A 15192-nucleotide genomic window follows, 5' to 3' on the forward strand; every position below is an offset into this window, starting at 1 on the left:
AGTTAGTTTTTAAGTTAGTTTTTAAAATAAATCTCAGTGTTAGAATCTCTCTCTCTCCTGAAAAAAGACTATGGAAAAACAATAGGTAAAAATGATTTGCTTCTGGGTGCTGCTTCCTTGTCACTTTGCTCTAGTGAGTGAGTAACTATTTTACAAGGTGAGGGCAAGGATGAGATTAGAGTCATGGCTTTCCCCAACCAGTGGAATTAAATAAGTCTTAACTGAAAATGAGAGGGACTAGAGTCTGGACCTATTATGAACATCATATCTTTCATTGCAAATAGGATTGAGGAAAAAAAATAACACTGTGACTCCGGGACATGGCAGGTATTATACTTGACGCTCATCCAACATTCTGATTTATTTGTTCCTTACAACAATTTTGTGTGTCAAACTTTAGACAAAACAGCAGTAATGAAGAGACCCTGGATTAATAGCCAAGTACCTTGAGCTCTAAACAACTGCTATGCAATAAAAATGTAATGGGAGCCACAGATGCAAGTAACGTATGTACTTCTCAATATCCTAGCAGCCAAGAAAAAAAAAAAAAGAGAGAGAGAGAGAAATGAAAAGAAACAAGTGAAATTCATTTTAGTAATTTACTTAGCCTAACATATCCAAAATATTATTACTTCAACATATAATCAATGTAAACTGTAAATTGTTAATGTGATATTTTACATTCTTTTTTTGGCTACCAACTCTTTGGAATCCAGGGTGTATTTTACGTTTATAGCACATTTCAGTTTTGACTTGGCACATTTCAAGTGCTCGATCACCACGTGTGGCTGGTGGCTGTGTATTGTCCTGTGCTTCTCTGGACCATGGTGTTCTTTCCACTGCACCCCAGGAAGTGTGTTTATCCGGCCAAGTTAAAGATCTCCCTTTATACTTCATGTATCTCTGCTTCCTTAATGGAAATGCTGGCTCATAGCTCCCAAGCTGTTTATCAGCCACGTACCTTCATAGAAGAACGGCTGGCTTATTACTTAGAGGGAATATTTCTTTTTTTTCTCCCTGAATTCTGCATTTCCCCCAGGTCTGTTTCTCTACCCTTGGAGAGCCAGAAAGTGAATGAGTAAGACAAATTGGGTAGATTTATACTTCTCAGTAATTACGTAGGTGATTGTTATGTGATTGCTGTTGCTAGGGGAGCATTCTAGATGGTTGGGGAGGATAGCCTTTGGTTACTCGGTTAAAAGGACACACATTAACAAGAGAATTAGAGAAGAAAGTCAGAAAAATATTGCTATTGTTATAAAATTGTGGTGCAGAAAATAAAAAGAAAGGGTCTTCACTGCATTTTTACAGTTTATTTTTCTAACTATGAAAGTAATACAGAAAATACAATAGAGTGGATAAAAGAAAAAATTACCCACCGTTTCACTTTTCAAAACAGAAGGGGGGAATGCCTTGTTATTTTGTGGGTTCCCTTGTCCCTTAGAATGAGGAGAGCACCTCACTCCAGAATAGCATTTCCTTTAGGAAACAGAACTTGCCCAGTTTTGACACGTGTGCATGTTTGTCGTTAGTACCGCTTCAGGGGTAAATGTCCTGAGAAAAGCAGAGAGGCTGGGAAGAAGGAACAAATGACTGTTCAGGTGATGGCTCATTTGATGTTGGATGACATGTCCCTTGAATGAGTGAGGGTGCCTCGAGGAAAGCTTGGGCAGGATGAGTTCAGTATTTGTGGTATTCAGGGCTCCCATCAGAACCAGCCCCTGGCCATCAGCTGGTGGCCTTGGGTGTCTTCGGTTGTGGCCCTGGCCCTGCCTGGATGAGCTCTAGTCCTCTCGGTGAGTGACTTTCTTTTGGCCCAGGACACTCCCTCTATAACTTTCCAGACCATTGCTCCTCTTCAGGCCGTTGACACCTTCAGCATTTGAAATACAACTGACCCTTGAACAACACAGGAGCTGGGGGCTCTGACCCCTGTGCAAAAATCCATGTACTGCTATCTATACAATGGAGTTGTTCAATGACTCACCCAAGGGCAGGAAGCTGAAAGAGCTTGGATAGAATCAGGACTCAAACCCTAGTTCTTTTGATTCCACATAATGTGATCTCTAATTGAACGCAAACTTTTCCCTACACTGAATTTAAAGAGCTGTAAAATGAAAACACAGGAACTATATTTATTGAAAAGAATCCATTTATAAGTGGACTCGTGCAGTTCAAACCTCTGTTGTTCAGGGGTCAGCTCTACTCAAATGGCCATTGCTCCCCAGAATAAGCAGGAGAGACAACATGAAAGGGGATTTGGGGGCTTGCCTGATACTGACATGGTCCATCTCCAGTGCCTTCTCCCCAGGCTGGCCCACCCAGTGTAGGGAGGCCAGGGTGACTCTGGAACCTGTCATCAGGCCTGTCAGCCTGGATGTAGCCTTTGTCTTCAGATAGCTATTTAAGACCAGCTCAGCATTTACAAGCTAATGAATCCTGTGGATCTCAAATGAGCCCTTAGGGTAGTTTATCTACTTGCCGCTTCTCAAGAGTGGTACTCATCTTTGTTACTGTCCCAAAGTCAGGCCTGAAGGGGCTCACATTTGATGAGTGAATAATAAAATTCAGATTAGATTTACTAGAATGTGAATACCATTATTTCCTGTTTTGTTTACTGCTCTATACACCACCCTACCGGCACAAATCATTATTAAGTGAGTGAATGCATATACTCATTCAGCAAATATTTATTGCATATTAAAAGACACCAGGCTCTAGGCTGAGTCTTGAGTCACACAGATGACTGAGACACTGACCTATTTCTCCATTGTAAAGAAAGGTTTCCCTCTCAGGGCAATGCTGTCCAAGATGGCATTCTCACCCAGGCAGAAGAAAATTAAATGAAACACAGGGCTTTGAATTAAGAGAATTAACAACAGCAAATCCATTTTATTTGCTCATTTCATAATAGGTGAAATAGGTAATAGATAAAACCTTGCCTTTGATATACAACAAAAATAATCTGACCTTTACTAGAAGAAAGCAAACTGCAGAGGGTCTCTTTTTGTCACTTGCCACAAGAGCATATTGATCCATGGTTGCAGCTGATACAATGTCCCCTAAGATTATAATTGGTGTCTCCTGACTTCTCCTTGCCCTAAATTGCTTTCTCAGGTCTGTGATGCCCGGAGGACTAAGAAAAAAAATTGTATATTCAATGCTTTTAGAGTATTGAAAGAAAACAGATTCTTATAACACACTGGGAAACTCTATAACATTTCCTTATTTTAAAGAATTTTTGTAAAGTAAATACACTGGTGAGGCTGAATTTTACCGTGAAAAATGACACAAAAATATTGGAGATGAGAAACGCTTAGTCCCTACCTCCACTGTGGGAAACTTAGAAATTCTGGATAAAGAGCTTTAAAAAAAAGTAGTTCTTTTCTTTAAATGCAGATAGTGGAGTGGACAGGAAGTGAGAGAAGTTCTCAGAGGGAAAGAAAGATAGAGGGAGAGAGGGAGGGAGGGAGGAAGGGAAAAAATGAGGATGCAGATACTGAGGTTAACCAAATGCTGAAGACAATAGCTTCCCTGGAGCTCTGAGCTCTGGATTTTGAAAGTCCACAAGTTGGGTCCTGAGGACAAAGCATCAGTAGAGCTGAGCTAGAGGAAGACTCATTCATAAAGCCCAAACTTTGTAAAAGCGTCATTCTCAGTGAAGGGGAATACTAGAAGCCAAACCAAATTTACCAAGCAATAAAAAAATATCCCTCAGAGGAGAATTATAAGGAAATGTACCTCTTTTAGCCCAGGTCTGCATGAAAGAGGACCATGTAGCATACTTGGAGAAAAACAGAACATTTTGAAATCTGTATGAATATAAGTATTGTAATCAATTGTTATGCAAGAGGTTATATTGGTATAAAATTAAGCATTAGTAGAGGGAAAGAACTGCAAATACGTCCATATGTGTGTATGTTATATGCCCACACTTATGTAAATATGACCAGATATAAATATAATAACAATTATCTCATCAGGCTAGAATTGTTCTGTTGCTGTCTGCTCAAAAATGGGACAGATGGTTACTCAAGGTCTCTGTGATCTCTTTCTCTGATTAGTGCGCTCAAAGATTTCTTTACTCGTGACTTTCAGTTTAACTACTGCTGTCTTGCCAAGTTAACATTTTTTACTTGGAGACTCTGGGGGTGCAGGAAGAGCTTAGACCTATTTAAGCCCTTGAGTCCAGTTGGTGAACTATCAAGCAGTTATGTGTGATCTGGGGAGGTAGCGGCAGCAAAAGTAGCTATTAGGTTTCTTATCAACAGATGCACTGAGACTTTGATGCTGGTAGATAGAGTGTGAATAAATGAACAACCCAGTAGGCATCACCAAGAATTTTCTTGAGGCATTTAAAAGTGCATGTGAACTGAGGTTCTCAAACACGCATAGTGTTTTCTTCCCCGTTCCACAAAACCTTGGTACCTTCAGATCTCTTAAGAAGACCATACATGTGACTCATGGGCTTGTTTTCTCCAGAATGAGTAAGCAGGTAACCTTTATGCACATAATGTTTCTGGAAGCTGTTGGGTGGATCAGTCTTATTCCTGCTAATGACAGAGTGGAGGTACTGAAAGAGGACCCACTATGTATTTACATTTAATCAACTTGCTGAGCTGAGGGGTTGGATCAAATGCTACCACTTGGTGATGAAAGCAGCACCCCCTGAGGGTTGTGGATGAGAAGAGATAGTGCTTACAAATACGGGGTGGGGGGGGTTAAGTCATCATATCATTCAGGATATGTTTATGTGTAACAGAAAACCCCATATAAGATGTATTTATTTAAAATATTGTTGTTATTGAGTCCAAAGAACTATTCTAGGTGCTGGGGATAAAGGAGCAAACAAAACAGACAAAACAGCCCTCTTTTATTCTAGTTGAAAAACGGACTTTTATTTATCATTCACATCTATGAAATTTGGAGATAAAATGTCCTAGGCTGGTATACAGCTCCACAATCATCAGGAACTCAGACTCCTGTCCTCTGTCTTCTATCCTGTTGTTCTATCTTCTTTGATATCTGGCTTCCACTTCCTTGTCCAGACCATCCAGATTCAGACCAGCAGGAAGGAAGGATAAAAGAAGAAGCCATGCCGTCCCTTTAAGTTCTGTGAGTTACATGTAGCACTTCCCCTTGTGTCCCCTTGGTCAGAATTTAGCCACAAGGGAGGCTGGGACATTTAGTCTTTATTCTAGGAGGCTGTGTGCCAGCAGAAAAATCAAGGAGGGAAAAAAAATATTGGGGCAACTGGTAGTATGACACAGGCATCATAAAGGCAGGCATGAGTTGCCTTAGGCATGATGTGGTATTTAGGCATGATATAGTATCTGATATGGTAGTTTTAAGGACCTGATACAAACAACAGAGAAGGAACAGATGGAGAAGAGACATTGTGAGGGTACCCACCTTATGTTGCCCACCACCTTAGAATGGCCTACATCTGTTTGGAGAGCACTGATTCATTTTTCCTTCTGTGTCAACGCTTGGCTGTAGGTCCATGTGACCATTAAGAGAAGCCTGTTAAGTAGTTTGTACCATATTTATGGAGCACATACTATGTTTAGAGAGCTCAGTAGTCTTTAAAAAATACTTCCAGAAAGTATAGGGAGCTAAATACAGAGTTTCAGAGTGGCCCTTTCTTTGGAAGATCCTGCTGAAGCTCAGGACCAGCTCTAGGTAAATGGTAAGATGGTCCCATGCTGGTCCATCACCCATATTCCCACAGATGGAAGAGCACTCCATTCTCCAAGAGACCCTTCTCCAGTCTCTCCCACTGCCTCAGAGGCTCTACTTATGTAATAGGTCTTTCTGGCCCATCAATATGTAAACCTTCATTAAGACCTAAGAGGAAAGCATAAGCTACTTGAAGCAACCTGCGTTTCTGTTCTCACTCTGTAGCTCCTGGACAAGACATTTTTTTTCTTTATTTTCATGCAGATAATTTTAGAACGACAGATTTTTATAATCTAAAGAGGCTTTAGCAGTCATTTAATCTAACTTTCTTCCTGAGCTTGTCTTCCTTAAAGCTGTATTTTCCAAGTAACATGTCATGGAACTCTAGGTATTAATAGGAGCTCTGAAGACAGTTGCAAGGTCAAGAAAGCTTGGGAAACAGAGTACCAAATTCGCCATTTGGAGATTCACAATGTAGTTAGTTTTTATAGGCTGGTAGAATTCCATACCTTACATGAAAATGTAACTGTGCGGGAGTAAACTCTTTACTGATCTCCTTCAGAAAAGGAGTGCTCACCTCTGAGGACTTAGAGCCTATCAGGAGTCTTCCATGGTGCCTTGGGCAAAGCGGGAAGGCCCCTGAGTTATTCACCAATCCCTCAGTCACGGAGCTGGGGAACATGTGTCACCAGAGTTCCATCAACATTTAAGCATTCTGGGACTCATTATCCACTTGGTTGATTATTCAGTTTTTCTTGGTTTTCCTTCTGCCCCCAGCTGCTTCCTCCACATCTGGTCTTCATTGTGAGAAATGCATCTGTACATTTCTATCAGAAGATGAGGGACGGAAAGAAAGTGTGTGGGATTAGATCTCCAATCAGGGGAATGCCTTGTCATTCCAAATGTTAGCAATAAATGAAGTTGACAATTTAAAATAAAATACTAATGGATTAAATTGTTTTATAAATTCTGATTCTGATTTACTCTCCAGAGAGATCTTAAAGCCTCCCTTTTACTTATAATGGATTTGATGATGTTGTTTTGGGAAGGTTCACATTTCCAAAATGGTCCATCATTTCCTTTTTTTTTTTTTGGCTTGTTCTGAATGAAGTGAGGGCTTTGTAAGGCAAGACCAGTCAGCCCTTGGAGAGTATATTTCATTTTGTTTGTTTAGGTGCTTATATTTATGTCCACACTCCTAAACCTGGGGGGTTCTTGCTTTTGACATCTACTAGTTACTAACACTTAGATTCATATAACTGCACTTGTTTATCTTTAAAGACAGCTGCTTTCACTTTAATAGTGACCAGTTTTGAGAAATGGATAGTCTATTACCTAAGTGTAAAAATATTTTTAGTCCCCAGTGAATGAGGTAAACGTTCTCTTTTCTTTTTCTTTTTTTTAATGAAAATAAGCTTATTGGTTGACACTATTCAAATCGACCCAAAACCAGTCTGAAGAGAGGCAAACCTCTGGCAGCTCAGCCATTGTTGCTAAAGGACATGGCCCCAGCATTGACATTCAGCTCTGTTGGGAAAGGCCATGGTGTCCTGCCAAGAAGGGGATCTGGTTGCAAGTGTGTGATGGCAGCCAACTGCTGGCAGTTGTGCATGGGTGATGGAAAGGTGTGTTGCTCAACTCAGACAACACCAGACAGTGAAGGTCCCTGAGAGATGGTGGCATCTGGTGGCTTAAAGCTGTGCCATGCGGAGTTTCCCTCAGGGTCATCTGCCACATCCCAATGATCACAGCCACTTTATTTTCTTTGCTTTTTGCATAACATTTGTTTGAAGACAGAGTTCCATAAGTAAGATAACATTTAAAAGTAGGAGTTCAATTCATTTTCCTCATTACATGGTGGTGGAGTTGGGGAGGTGGTGATGAGAACATTTGTCCAAGATCATGGGACTGGCAAGTAGTTCAGTGCAGAAGTGGTTCAGGCCAGGCCCACAGGGAGTGACTAGTTGTCAACAGTGGGCCTGGACAAACTTTCTAGGTCCTATCAGACTTAATACATTCTTCTTCCTTTTTCCAGGCAAGTGATGCCTGGAAATTTCACTGCCATCTCCATGCTGCCAATCTAAATGAGATTCAGACTGACTCATCCAAAGCTCACCTGCTGTTTACTGGCTATGAGACTTTGAACAAACATGAATAAATGTAACCTCTTTGAATCTCAATTTTCTCACTAAAACTGACAATAAGACTTACCTCAGATAGTTGTTGAGAATTAAATACAGCTGGCCCTCTGTATCTGTGGGTTCAGCCAACTACAGATGCAGTCAAGCTTGGATCGAAAATACTCCAAAAAAATTCCAGAAAATTCCCAAAAGCAAAACTTGAATTTGTTGCTCACTGGCAACTATTTCCATAGCATGTATGTTGTATTTATAACTATTTACATAGCACTTACATTGTATTTGGTATTACAGGTAATCTAGAGATGATTTTAAGTACACAAGAGGTTGTTCAATTAACATGTCTCCGTCAGTTATTCAGATGTAGCATAGTGTAGAGTTTAAGAACATGGACTCTGAAGACAAACTCTTCACATCCTGGGGCCTTAACTTTCTAGCAGTGTGACTTTGGCTAAGTTACCTAAACTTTGCCGTCTTCAATTTCTTCATCTATTAAGAAGAGAAGTCAATAGTAGTACTTTCCTCATAGGCTTTTTAGGGAGACTAAATGAATTAATACACATAAAGCACTCACAACATTGCCCAGCATGTAGCAAATACAAAAAAAAAAAATCTTAATACTATTTATTAACTCTCTTTCATGTGTTTTCTAGCACTGTGATTATGCACTATAACACATGGAACTACAAAAATACCATATTTGGATTAGAGTCATTAAGACACCAAAATATATGAATTAACTTACAGAGGTTTGATAAAATATAACTCAAGTGGTAGAGAGTGTAAAGGCTGAGTTTAAAGTGCTTGAGCTATTTTCTGGCGATTCAGTGGTTTGTGTTCTTATTTCTAACAAACAGTGTTACTTGTGTCTTTTGATTTGGTTTGTTTTTGGAAGAGGAGGGGCTATGCCTATAACTAGTGATAGTACGTTTCAATCTTCATGTTTTTAAGGGAAGCTTGGATATCTGGGTCATCATAATGCCTAGTGGATACAGTAGGAGCTCAACCAATGTTCAATAAAGAGGATACATTATCAAAAATAAAAGATAAAGTATACAGGAGGTTATGCCTAGGTTATATGCAAATACGATGCCATTGTGTATAAAAGACTTGAGTATCCTTGGATATTGGCATCTGCAGGGGGTCCTGGAACCAATCCCTGTGGGTACTGAAGGGAGTCTTGTAGTAAATGTCAGATCTAAAAAATGTTCATCACAGGCCAGGCTCTTGATAGGCACTCCATCAGAGGTGGTTGTTAGTGTTTGTTTTCTTGCTGAGTTGTGTCTCAGGAAACTCACTCATGCTCATGCTGGTGGCAAGAAGGTTGGGAGCAAGGGTACTAGGTCTCTCTTATCTGGGAGCTATAGAATGTGGTCTGGAGAACATCAACTTGAGAGGATCTTCTTGGGGAAACTGGATTTCAAACCTGGCAGTAGGTACAGTTAATGGCCAATTTCCAATTAGTGGTAAACCACTAAAAGCTAGTCAGAAATCCTCCTTCTCTGTGGGAACTCAGAGATTGAAGCAGCAGAAGAGAATCCAGATGAGGGAAGAGTTGAGCTGGGGTAGGAGGCAGAGCCTTGAACAATTACCTAAGCATAAGAAGTAGCTTCTAGAAGCTACTGACATGCTAAAAAAGGCACCCTTTTAAGTACAGGAAATTATAATTTCCATAGTCTTCTGCTCTGTGTTCACTTTCCTTGCTTCCTTGATGACACTCGAGCCTCCTCCAGGCAACTGCATCAAGGCTTGGTCTGTTCCTCTCTGCAGGTGACCTTGAGATAGAGAGGTGGCAGTTAAAGGCTCTGCTACCTGAGAAAGCTCTAAATGAAAGAAAGCTTTGTGAAGAGCTGCCTAAAGCATTTGGGAAAGGAAAAAAACTCAGTTATTTGTATTTCCCAGGAATCTCCAGGGCCTCTGCTGTGCTAATGCTCAGGGTGTCTTGGACATCTCAGCAGACCCTGGGCAGATCCTTGCTCTTCCTTAGCTTCTGGTTTAGGGAAGTCAGTCCTTTGTCAGGACTGGAAATCGTCCGTACTTACACTGCCTACTTGGCTAGATTTCTCCCCTTAAAACAAATACTTCCCAGTCTCAGTGTGGAGAATCCTCTAACTAAAACAATCATCTCATGGAGAAAAGTAAACAACTCTTGCAGTTCTTCTTTGTGATTCATAAGTCTGTTCCAATTCATCTTTAGTATTTCCTTCACCCATGCATCAAGCATTTATTGGATGCCACTGTTTGCCAAGCACAGTATTAGGCACTGGATACAAAGCTAAAGGAGCTCTGGCCCTTTAGGTACTTAAAGCCTCATTGGACATTCCTCAAGCAGCAGGATATCACAGCAGTGTGGGAAGTGCTCACAAGCTATTCCAGTCCAGGAGAGGAATCTCTAAACTGAGTGTGTGTGGTATGGACTGAACTGTGTCCTCCCAAATTGCCCATGTTGAAGCTCTAAACCCTGGTGTGACTATATGTGGACATAGAGCTTTTAGGAGGTAATTAAGGCTAAATGAAATCATAAGGGTGGGGTCCTAATCCAATAGGATTGGTGGCCATATGAGAAGACAATGAAAGAGATCTCTCTCTCTTTCTCCCTCCCTCTCTCTCTCCACATGCACCCAATGGGAAAGCATTTGTCTGTAAGCTGGGATGGGAGCTCTCACCAGAGCCTGACCATATTGGCATCCTGATCGTCCAGCTTCCAGGACCATGAGAAAATAAATTCTGTTAAGTCATCCAGTTGATGGTATTTTGTTATGGCAGCCTGAGCTAAGATAGTATGTGTGTGTGTTTGATGGGCAGTGGAGATGGGGGAGATAGGACCTTCCCAAAACTGTTGGCACCTCACCCACCCCTAAGGACTGCCCAGTTTTGTCACTAGGCCTTGAAGATAAATGTGTAGGGCTGGATTCTTGTACTTTTAAAAATTTTTTAGCCAAGTCTGGGATGACTTCCTCAGGACTCAGCAAACTCAGCCTAGGTGTACACAATCCTCTGTCCCAACTCAGTCCCGACAGGGCCCAATTCAAACCCCACCACTTCTGCAAAGCTCTGGCACTGTATGTGATAGAACTGCTCTCTTTCTCCTTGCGAATTACTTGAAAACTGATCATGACATTTTCATATGTTCTTGTTATCTTACCCATAATTAGATTGACTGTCGCCTAAGTGCAAAGATCATGTCACTTACTTCTTTGCTTCTATTCATAGGAGGGTAGAGTAGGGCTTGCACATAGGGCTTGGTCCATAAATGTTTGTCATTGCTGTCATCAGACAGACTTGGCTAGATCTAGGCTCTTTCATTTACTATGTGACTCTGTGAAAATTACTTAATCTCTTGGAGCCTCAGTTTCCTCATCTGTACGATGGTAATAACATTAGGGCTTATGTGATGAATTGGCTGGTATAGTGAATGAGATCTTGGGTGTAGAGTGCTTACCACAGGATCTGGCCTCTAGCATGGGCTTGGTGTAGGTTGAAAACTTTTAAATATATATGTGACTTTACCGGATGGACCCCATCTCTCATTTCCATGTTTCCTCCTATAAGACCATTTCCTGAGTGACTCACCTATTTGCTGGAAAAATGAAAATAACCTAATGGGTTTTAAACATATATTTCTTCTTTTCCTTTAAACTCTCCTTCTCAATATTGAGGAGATAAAAGATAGAGGAGGGCAAGTAGACAAGGAAAAGTGAGAAAAGAAAGAAAGGACTGGGAGAAACAGAGAGATCACCTTTATCCTACCAGCAACTTACCTGTGCTGGCCTCCTGCCAGCTCCTGACCTCAGACACAGGAGGGCCCGATGTGGGGGAGGACCACAGCCAGCCAGGGACCCAGGGCCACAGCCTGGAGCACAGGGTTCTCTTTAATGAAGAGGCTGCATATTGCATGGTCTCTGCCAACTGCAGTGAGCTGAGAGCTATACAAGGGGACCAGCGCCCAGGGGAGGGATGCTGAGCCTGCAGGGCCAAGGGAGAGGAGGAGGCTGTGTGACCAAGGGCTTTGTGAGAGCACTGAGTTGCCTGGGTACGTAAGCTCATGGAGAGCATTGAGCATCCTTGCACCTTGGAGGAGACCTGCCCCCACACGGCAAGGACAGGAAGATACTGAGAGAAGGAGATGGCACCTCACCCATGCTGGTAGGATTCCTCTACTTGGCCCAGTCTGCTAATACCTCTTCCAGAAACACAGGCCCCACCTGGGCTCAGGGTGGCTGGCTCCCTGGCTTGTGCAGAGAGATTTGGAAACAGGTTGTAGTTTGAAAAATGTTTCCATGAGCTTCAAAAAGAGATGAAAGGGTGAGAGACAGGAGGTAGGTAGGGGTGCAGAATTAGAAACCACCAATCACCTCTCTGGAGATTTCTTAGGGAAGTCATACTCATCCATGCAGAGTAAGTAGAGAAGGAAGATAGAAAGTTGTTCTACTGCAGATGAGGGGTTAACTGTTTCTTCATTTGTAAGTCTTCACAGCACTTCCCCTTAAGGTTTATGCAATCCTGGATTACTTTCCAAAAGTCTCATATCAAAGTACAACTTTGTTGTTTTCAAGTAAAACTCACAATAATAGAATTTGAATTTATTTAGACCTATGGTCATGTCTCATTTCTTTTGTAAATATTACTCAGTGTAGGGGGTTCTAACTTCACATAGAGAGCAAAACTGAGGAACCAGGATGGGTCACATACCAAACCAGTGTAATCAGCTCTACAATCCAGGGAGCACTGTGGGGAGAGGAGAGGATGTGGTTTTAGTTGTCCCAATTCTGTGTCTGAGGCAGAGTCTCAGGAGGAGGTGCTATTCCAGGTGGCTCCGAAGAACAGGACCAGACTGATAAGTGAAAATTACAGGGACAAGGTTCCAGCTCAGTGCAGGAGAGAACTGTGAGTCAGTGCATGCCCCCAGCACCAGAAGTATTCAAGCTAAGGCTGGGTGACCATCGTCAGAGATGAGGAAGGGGTTGTTAGGTTTGCCACTCTGCTCTCGTGTTCTGCCCTGGCCAGCGGTCCAGGAGGCTATTGAAGAATAGGTAGCAGGTGGTGGCTGTCTTCCTGATAGAAATGTTCGAACACTGAAACTCTGCTTCTCCATCAGCCAAAGCTTCTTTTCTTATTTACTCTTTTGGTAAATTCATCTTTTGTCAACTCCCTAAGCTGTTCTCAGCCCATTGAAACCTTTTAGACTTGCCCACCACTTGAGTTAAGCTTCTCAGTGTGTGAAGTAGCACTTTATTCTTATTTAGGTTTTAAATAGACCTCTTTCAAGTTTCAAGGAGGTGCTTCTCAAACTTCTGGGGGTTTGAAAATGATTCTAGTTCTCTTCATGATTCTATAGCCTCTCCTGGGTTTTGCCTTCCAAACTATGATCCTCATATATTAAGTCTTTTCCATACTTCAACTTATGAGTCACCTTGAGCGTTTTATTGTCCTTTGCTAGATCTTTTCCAGTTCTTTTTATACCTTCTTGGAGTAGGACATCCTGAACCACATGCAGCTTTTCCAGCTTACATTTCTGCAGTTTTATGCATGTTTACTCTGTGGGAAACAGTGTGGTGTATATGAAAATGCCTGATTTTAGAGCATAGAAAATCCTGGATCTTCCATTGATGTTATGGGCTGTGTGACTTTGGGGAAGTTATTTAACCAGCCACTTTGAGCGTCAGTTTCCACATTTGCAAGATAGGGATAGCAGTATGCACCTCAGATGTTCATGAGGACAAACAACTTGGCATTAAAAACAATTTTTTTTATTTATTTATTTGGCTGCACTGGGTTTTAGTTGCAGCACTCAGGATCTTTGTTGCCACATGCAGGAGCTTTAGTTGCGCCATGTGGGATCTAGTTCCCTGACCAGGGATTGAACCCAGGCCCCCTGCATTGGGAGAGTGGAGTCCTAACCACTGGACCACTAGGGAAGTCCCACAACTTGGCATTTTAAAACCTAGTACCCTGCCTTACATTCAGTAAGTTCTGAGTAGTTTAGAGAAGGAGGAGGAGAAGAAAGAGAAAGTTCCCATTCTTAACTATACTATGTTTTTAATAAGGAGGGACCTATTTAATGAAATAGGTAAAAATTATTTCAAAACAGTACTTTTGAACCTCCCTGTCATATTCCAATTTCACTTATCTTGGATCATATTCATTTAAATTGATCTCTTTTTCCATTTCAGTCACATAGATAAGAACATTGTATTCACACATTATTAAACATAACTTAAACTTATAGCCTTGCATCTTTATAAACATAGGTAAGTAATATGTGAGAGAGAAAGAGAATGAACCCACTGTCTTCTGGTTAATGTTTAGACAGCCTTGGCACCTCCCAGAAGCAAGAGCTACAGAGGGAGAAGTGGGAGAGGAGCAACTTGCCAGGCAGAAGCCTCTCTCGGCGTTCCATCAGCAAGGAGAGGTGGGTGGAGACGCTGGTGGTGGCCGACACGAAGATGATTGAGTACCACGGCAGTGAGAATGTAGAGTCCTATATCCTCACCATCATGAACATGGTACGTTAGACTGTGTAGGGGCAGGGAAGCTGGTGGGTAGATGTCACTAGAGATGCTCCACCCCCAAAATAAGCAACAAGTGACCTTTTTTTGGTCCTTTTATGTTTTTTTACTTTTTTTTTTTTTTATGGCTGCATGGCTTGCGGGATCTTAGTTCCCCAACCAGGGATTGAACCCAGGCCCTCGGGAGTGAAAGCGCAGAATCCTAACCACTGGACCACCAAAGAATTCCCTGGTCCTTATATATATATGTGTACATATATATATGTATATGTATCTGTATTTATATTTATAAATATGTTCCATGCCTAGATAATTAAGGATGGAAATTCAGGATAAATTACTCTTTCACTTAAAAACATGTCCTAGGAAAACTTATAATTTATTGTGTATGTTTTCTACTAGTTATTTATCAAGTGACTCAGTCATTTTAGTGTGATTTTTTTCCTCACTGATTTATATAAGTTCACAAATGAGGAAACTGAGGCAAAGAACTAGAACATGATTTCTTCAAAGTAATTGGAGCTAGTATTGGAATAAAGTTAATGACCCCTAATTTCAAGCTTCGGTTTTGCATTTAAGGTTTTCTGCCTTCCCACATGGCCATGTCTCACTCGTCTTTGCATTCCACCAAAAATCCCTGACATGTAAGATAAGGAATAATTTCAAGCACATTACAGTTCTATGTTTTCCCCTCCTCCAGCATTTGTCTCTTCTCTATTCACGTGAGGCTAATGGTTTTCCGTTTCTGACTCTAGGTCACCGGGTTGTTCCATAACCCAAGCATTGGCAATGCAATTCACATCGTTGTGGTTCGGCTCATTCTACTCGAAGAGGAAGAGGTAAGGAGTTGTTTCCCAATCGCTCTT

At 41.4% G+C, this 15192-nt stretch overlaps 1 protein-coding gene across 1 annotated transcript in view; it reads left to right on the forward strand.

The window, feature by feature from the left end:
* ADAMTS12 (ADAM metallopeptidase with thrombospondin type 1 motif 12) overlaps positions 1-15192 on the forward strand; it is a 341068-nt gene that overhangs the window by 177926 nt on the left and 147950 nt on the right. The window contains exons 4-5 of the mRNA XM_057710080.1: positions 14127-14323; positions 15082-15165. Coding sequence (XP_057566063.1) covers positions 14127-14323; positions 15082-15165 — 281 coding nt within the window. The remainder of the gene's footprint in view (positions 1-14126; positions 14324-15081; positions 15166-15192) is intronic.

This window comes from Hippopotamus amphibius, chromosome 15, assembly GCF_030028045.1.
Source record: "Hippopotamus amphibius kiboko isolate mHipAmp2 chromosome 15, mHipAmp2.hap2, whole genome shotgun sequence".
In the NCBI taxonomy this organism is placed as follows: domain Eukaryota; kingdom Metazoa; phylum Chordata; class Mammalia; order Artiodactyla; family Hippopotamidae; genus Hippopotamus; species Hippopotamus amphibius.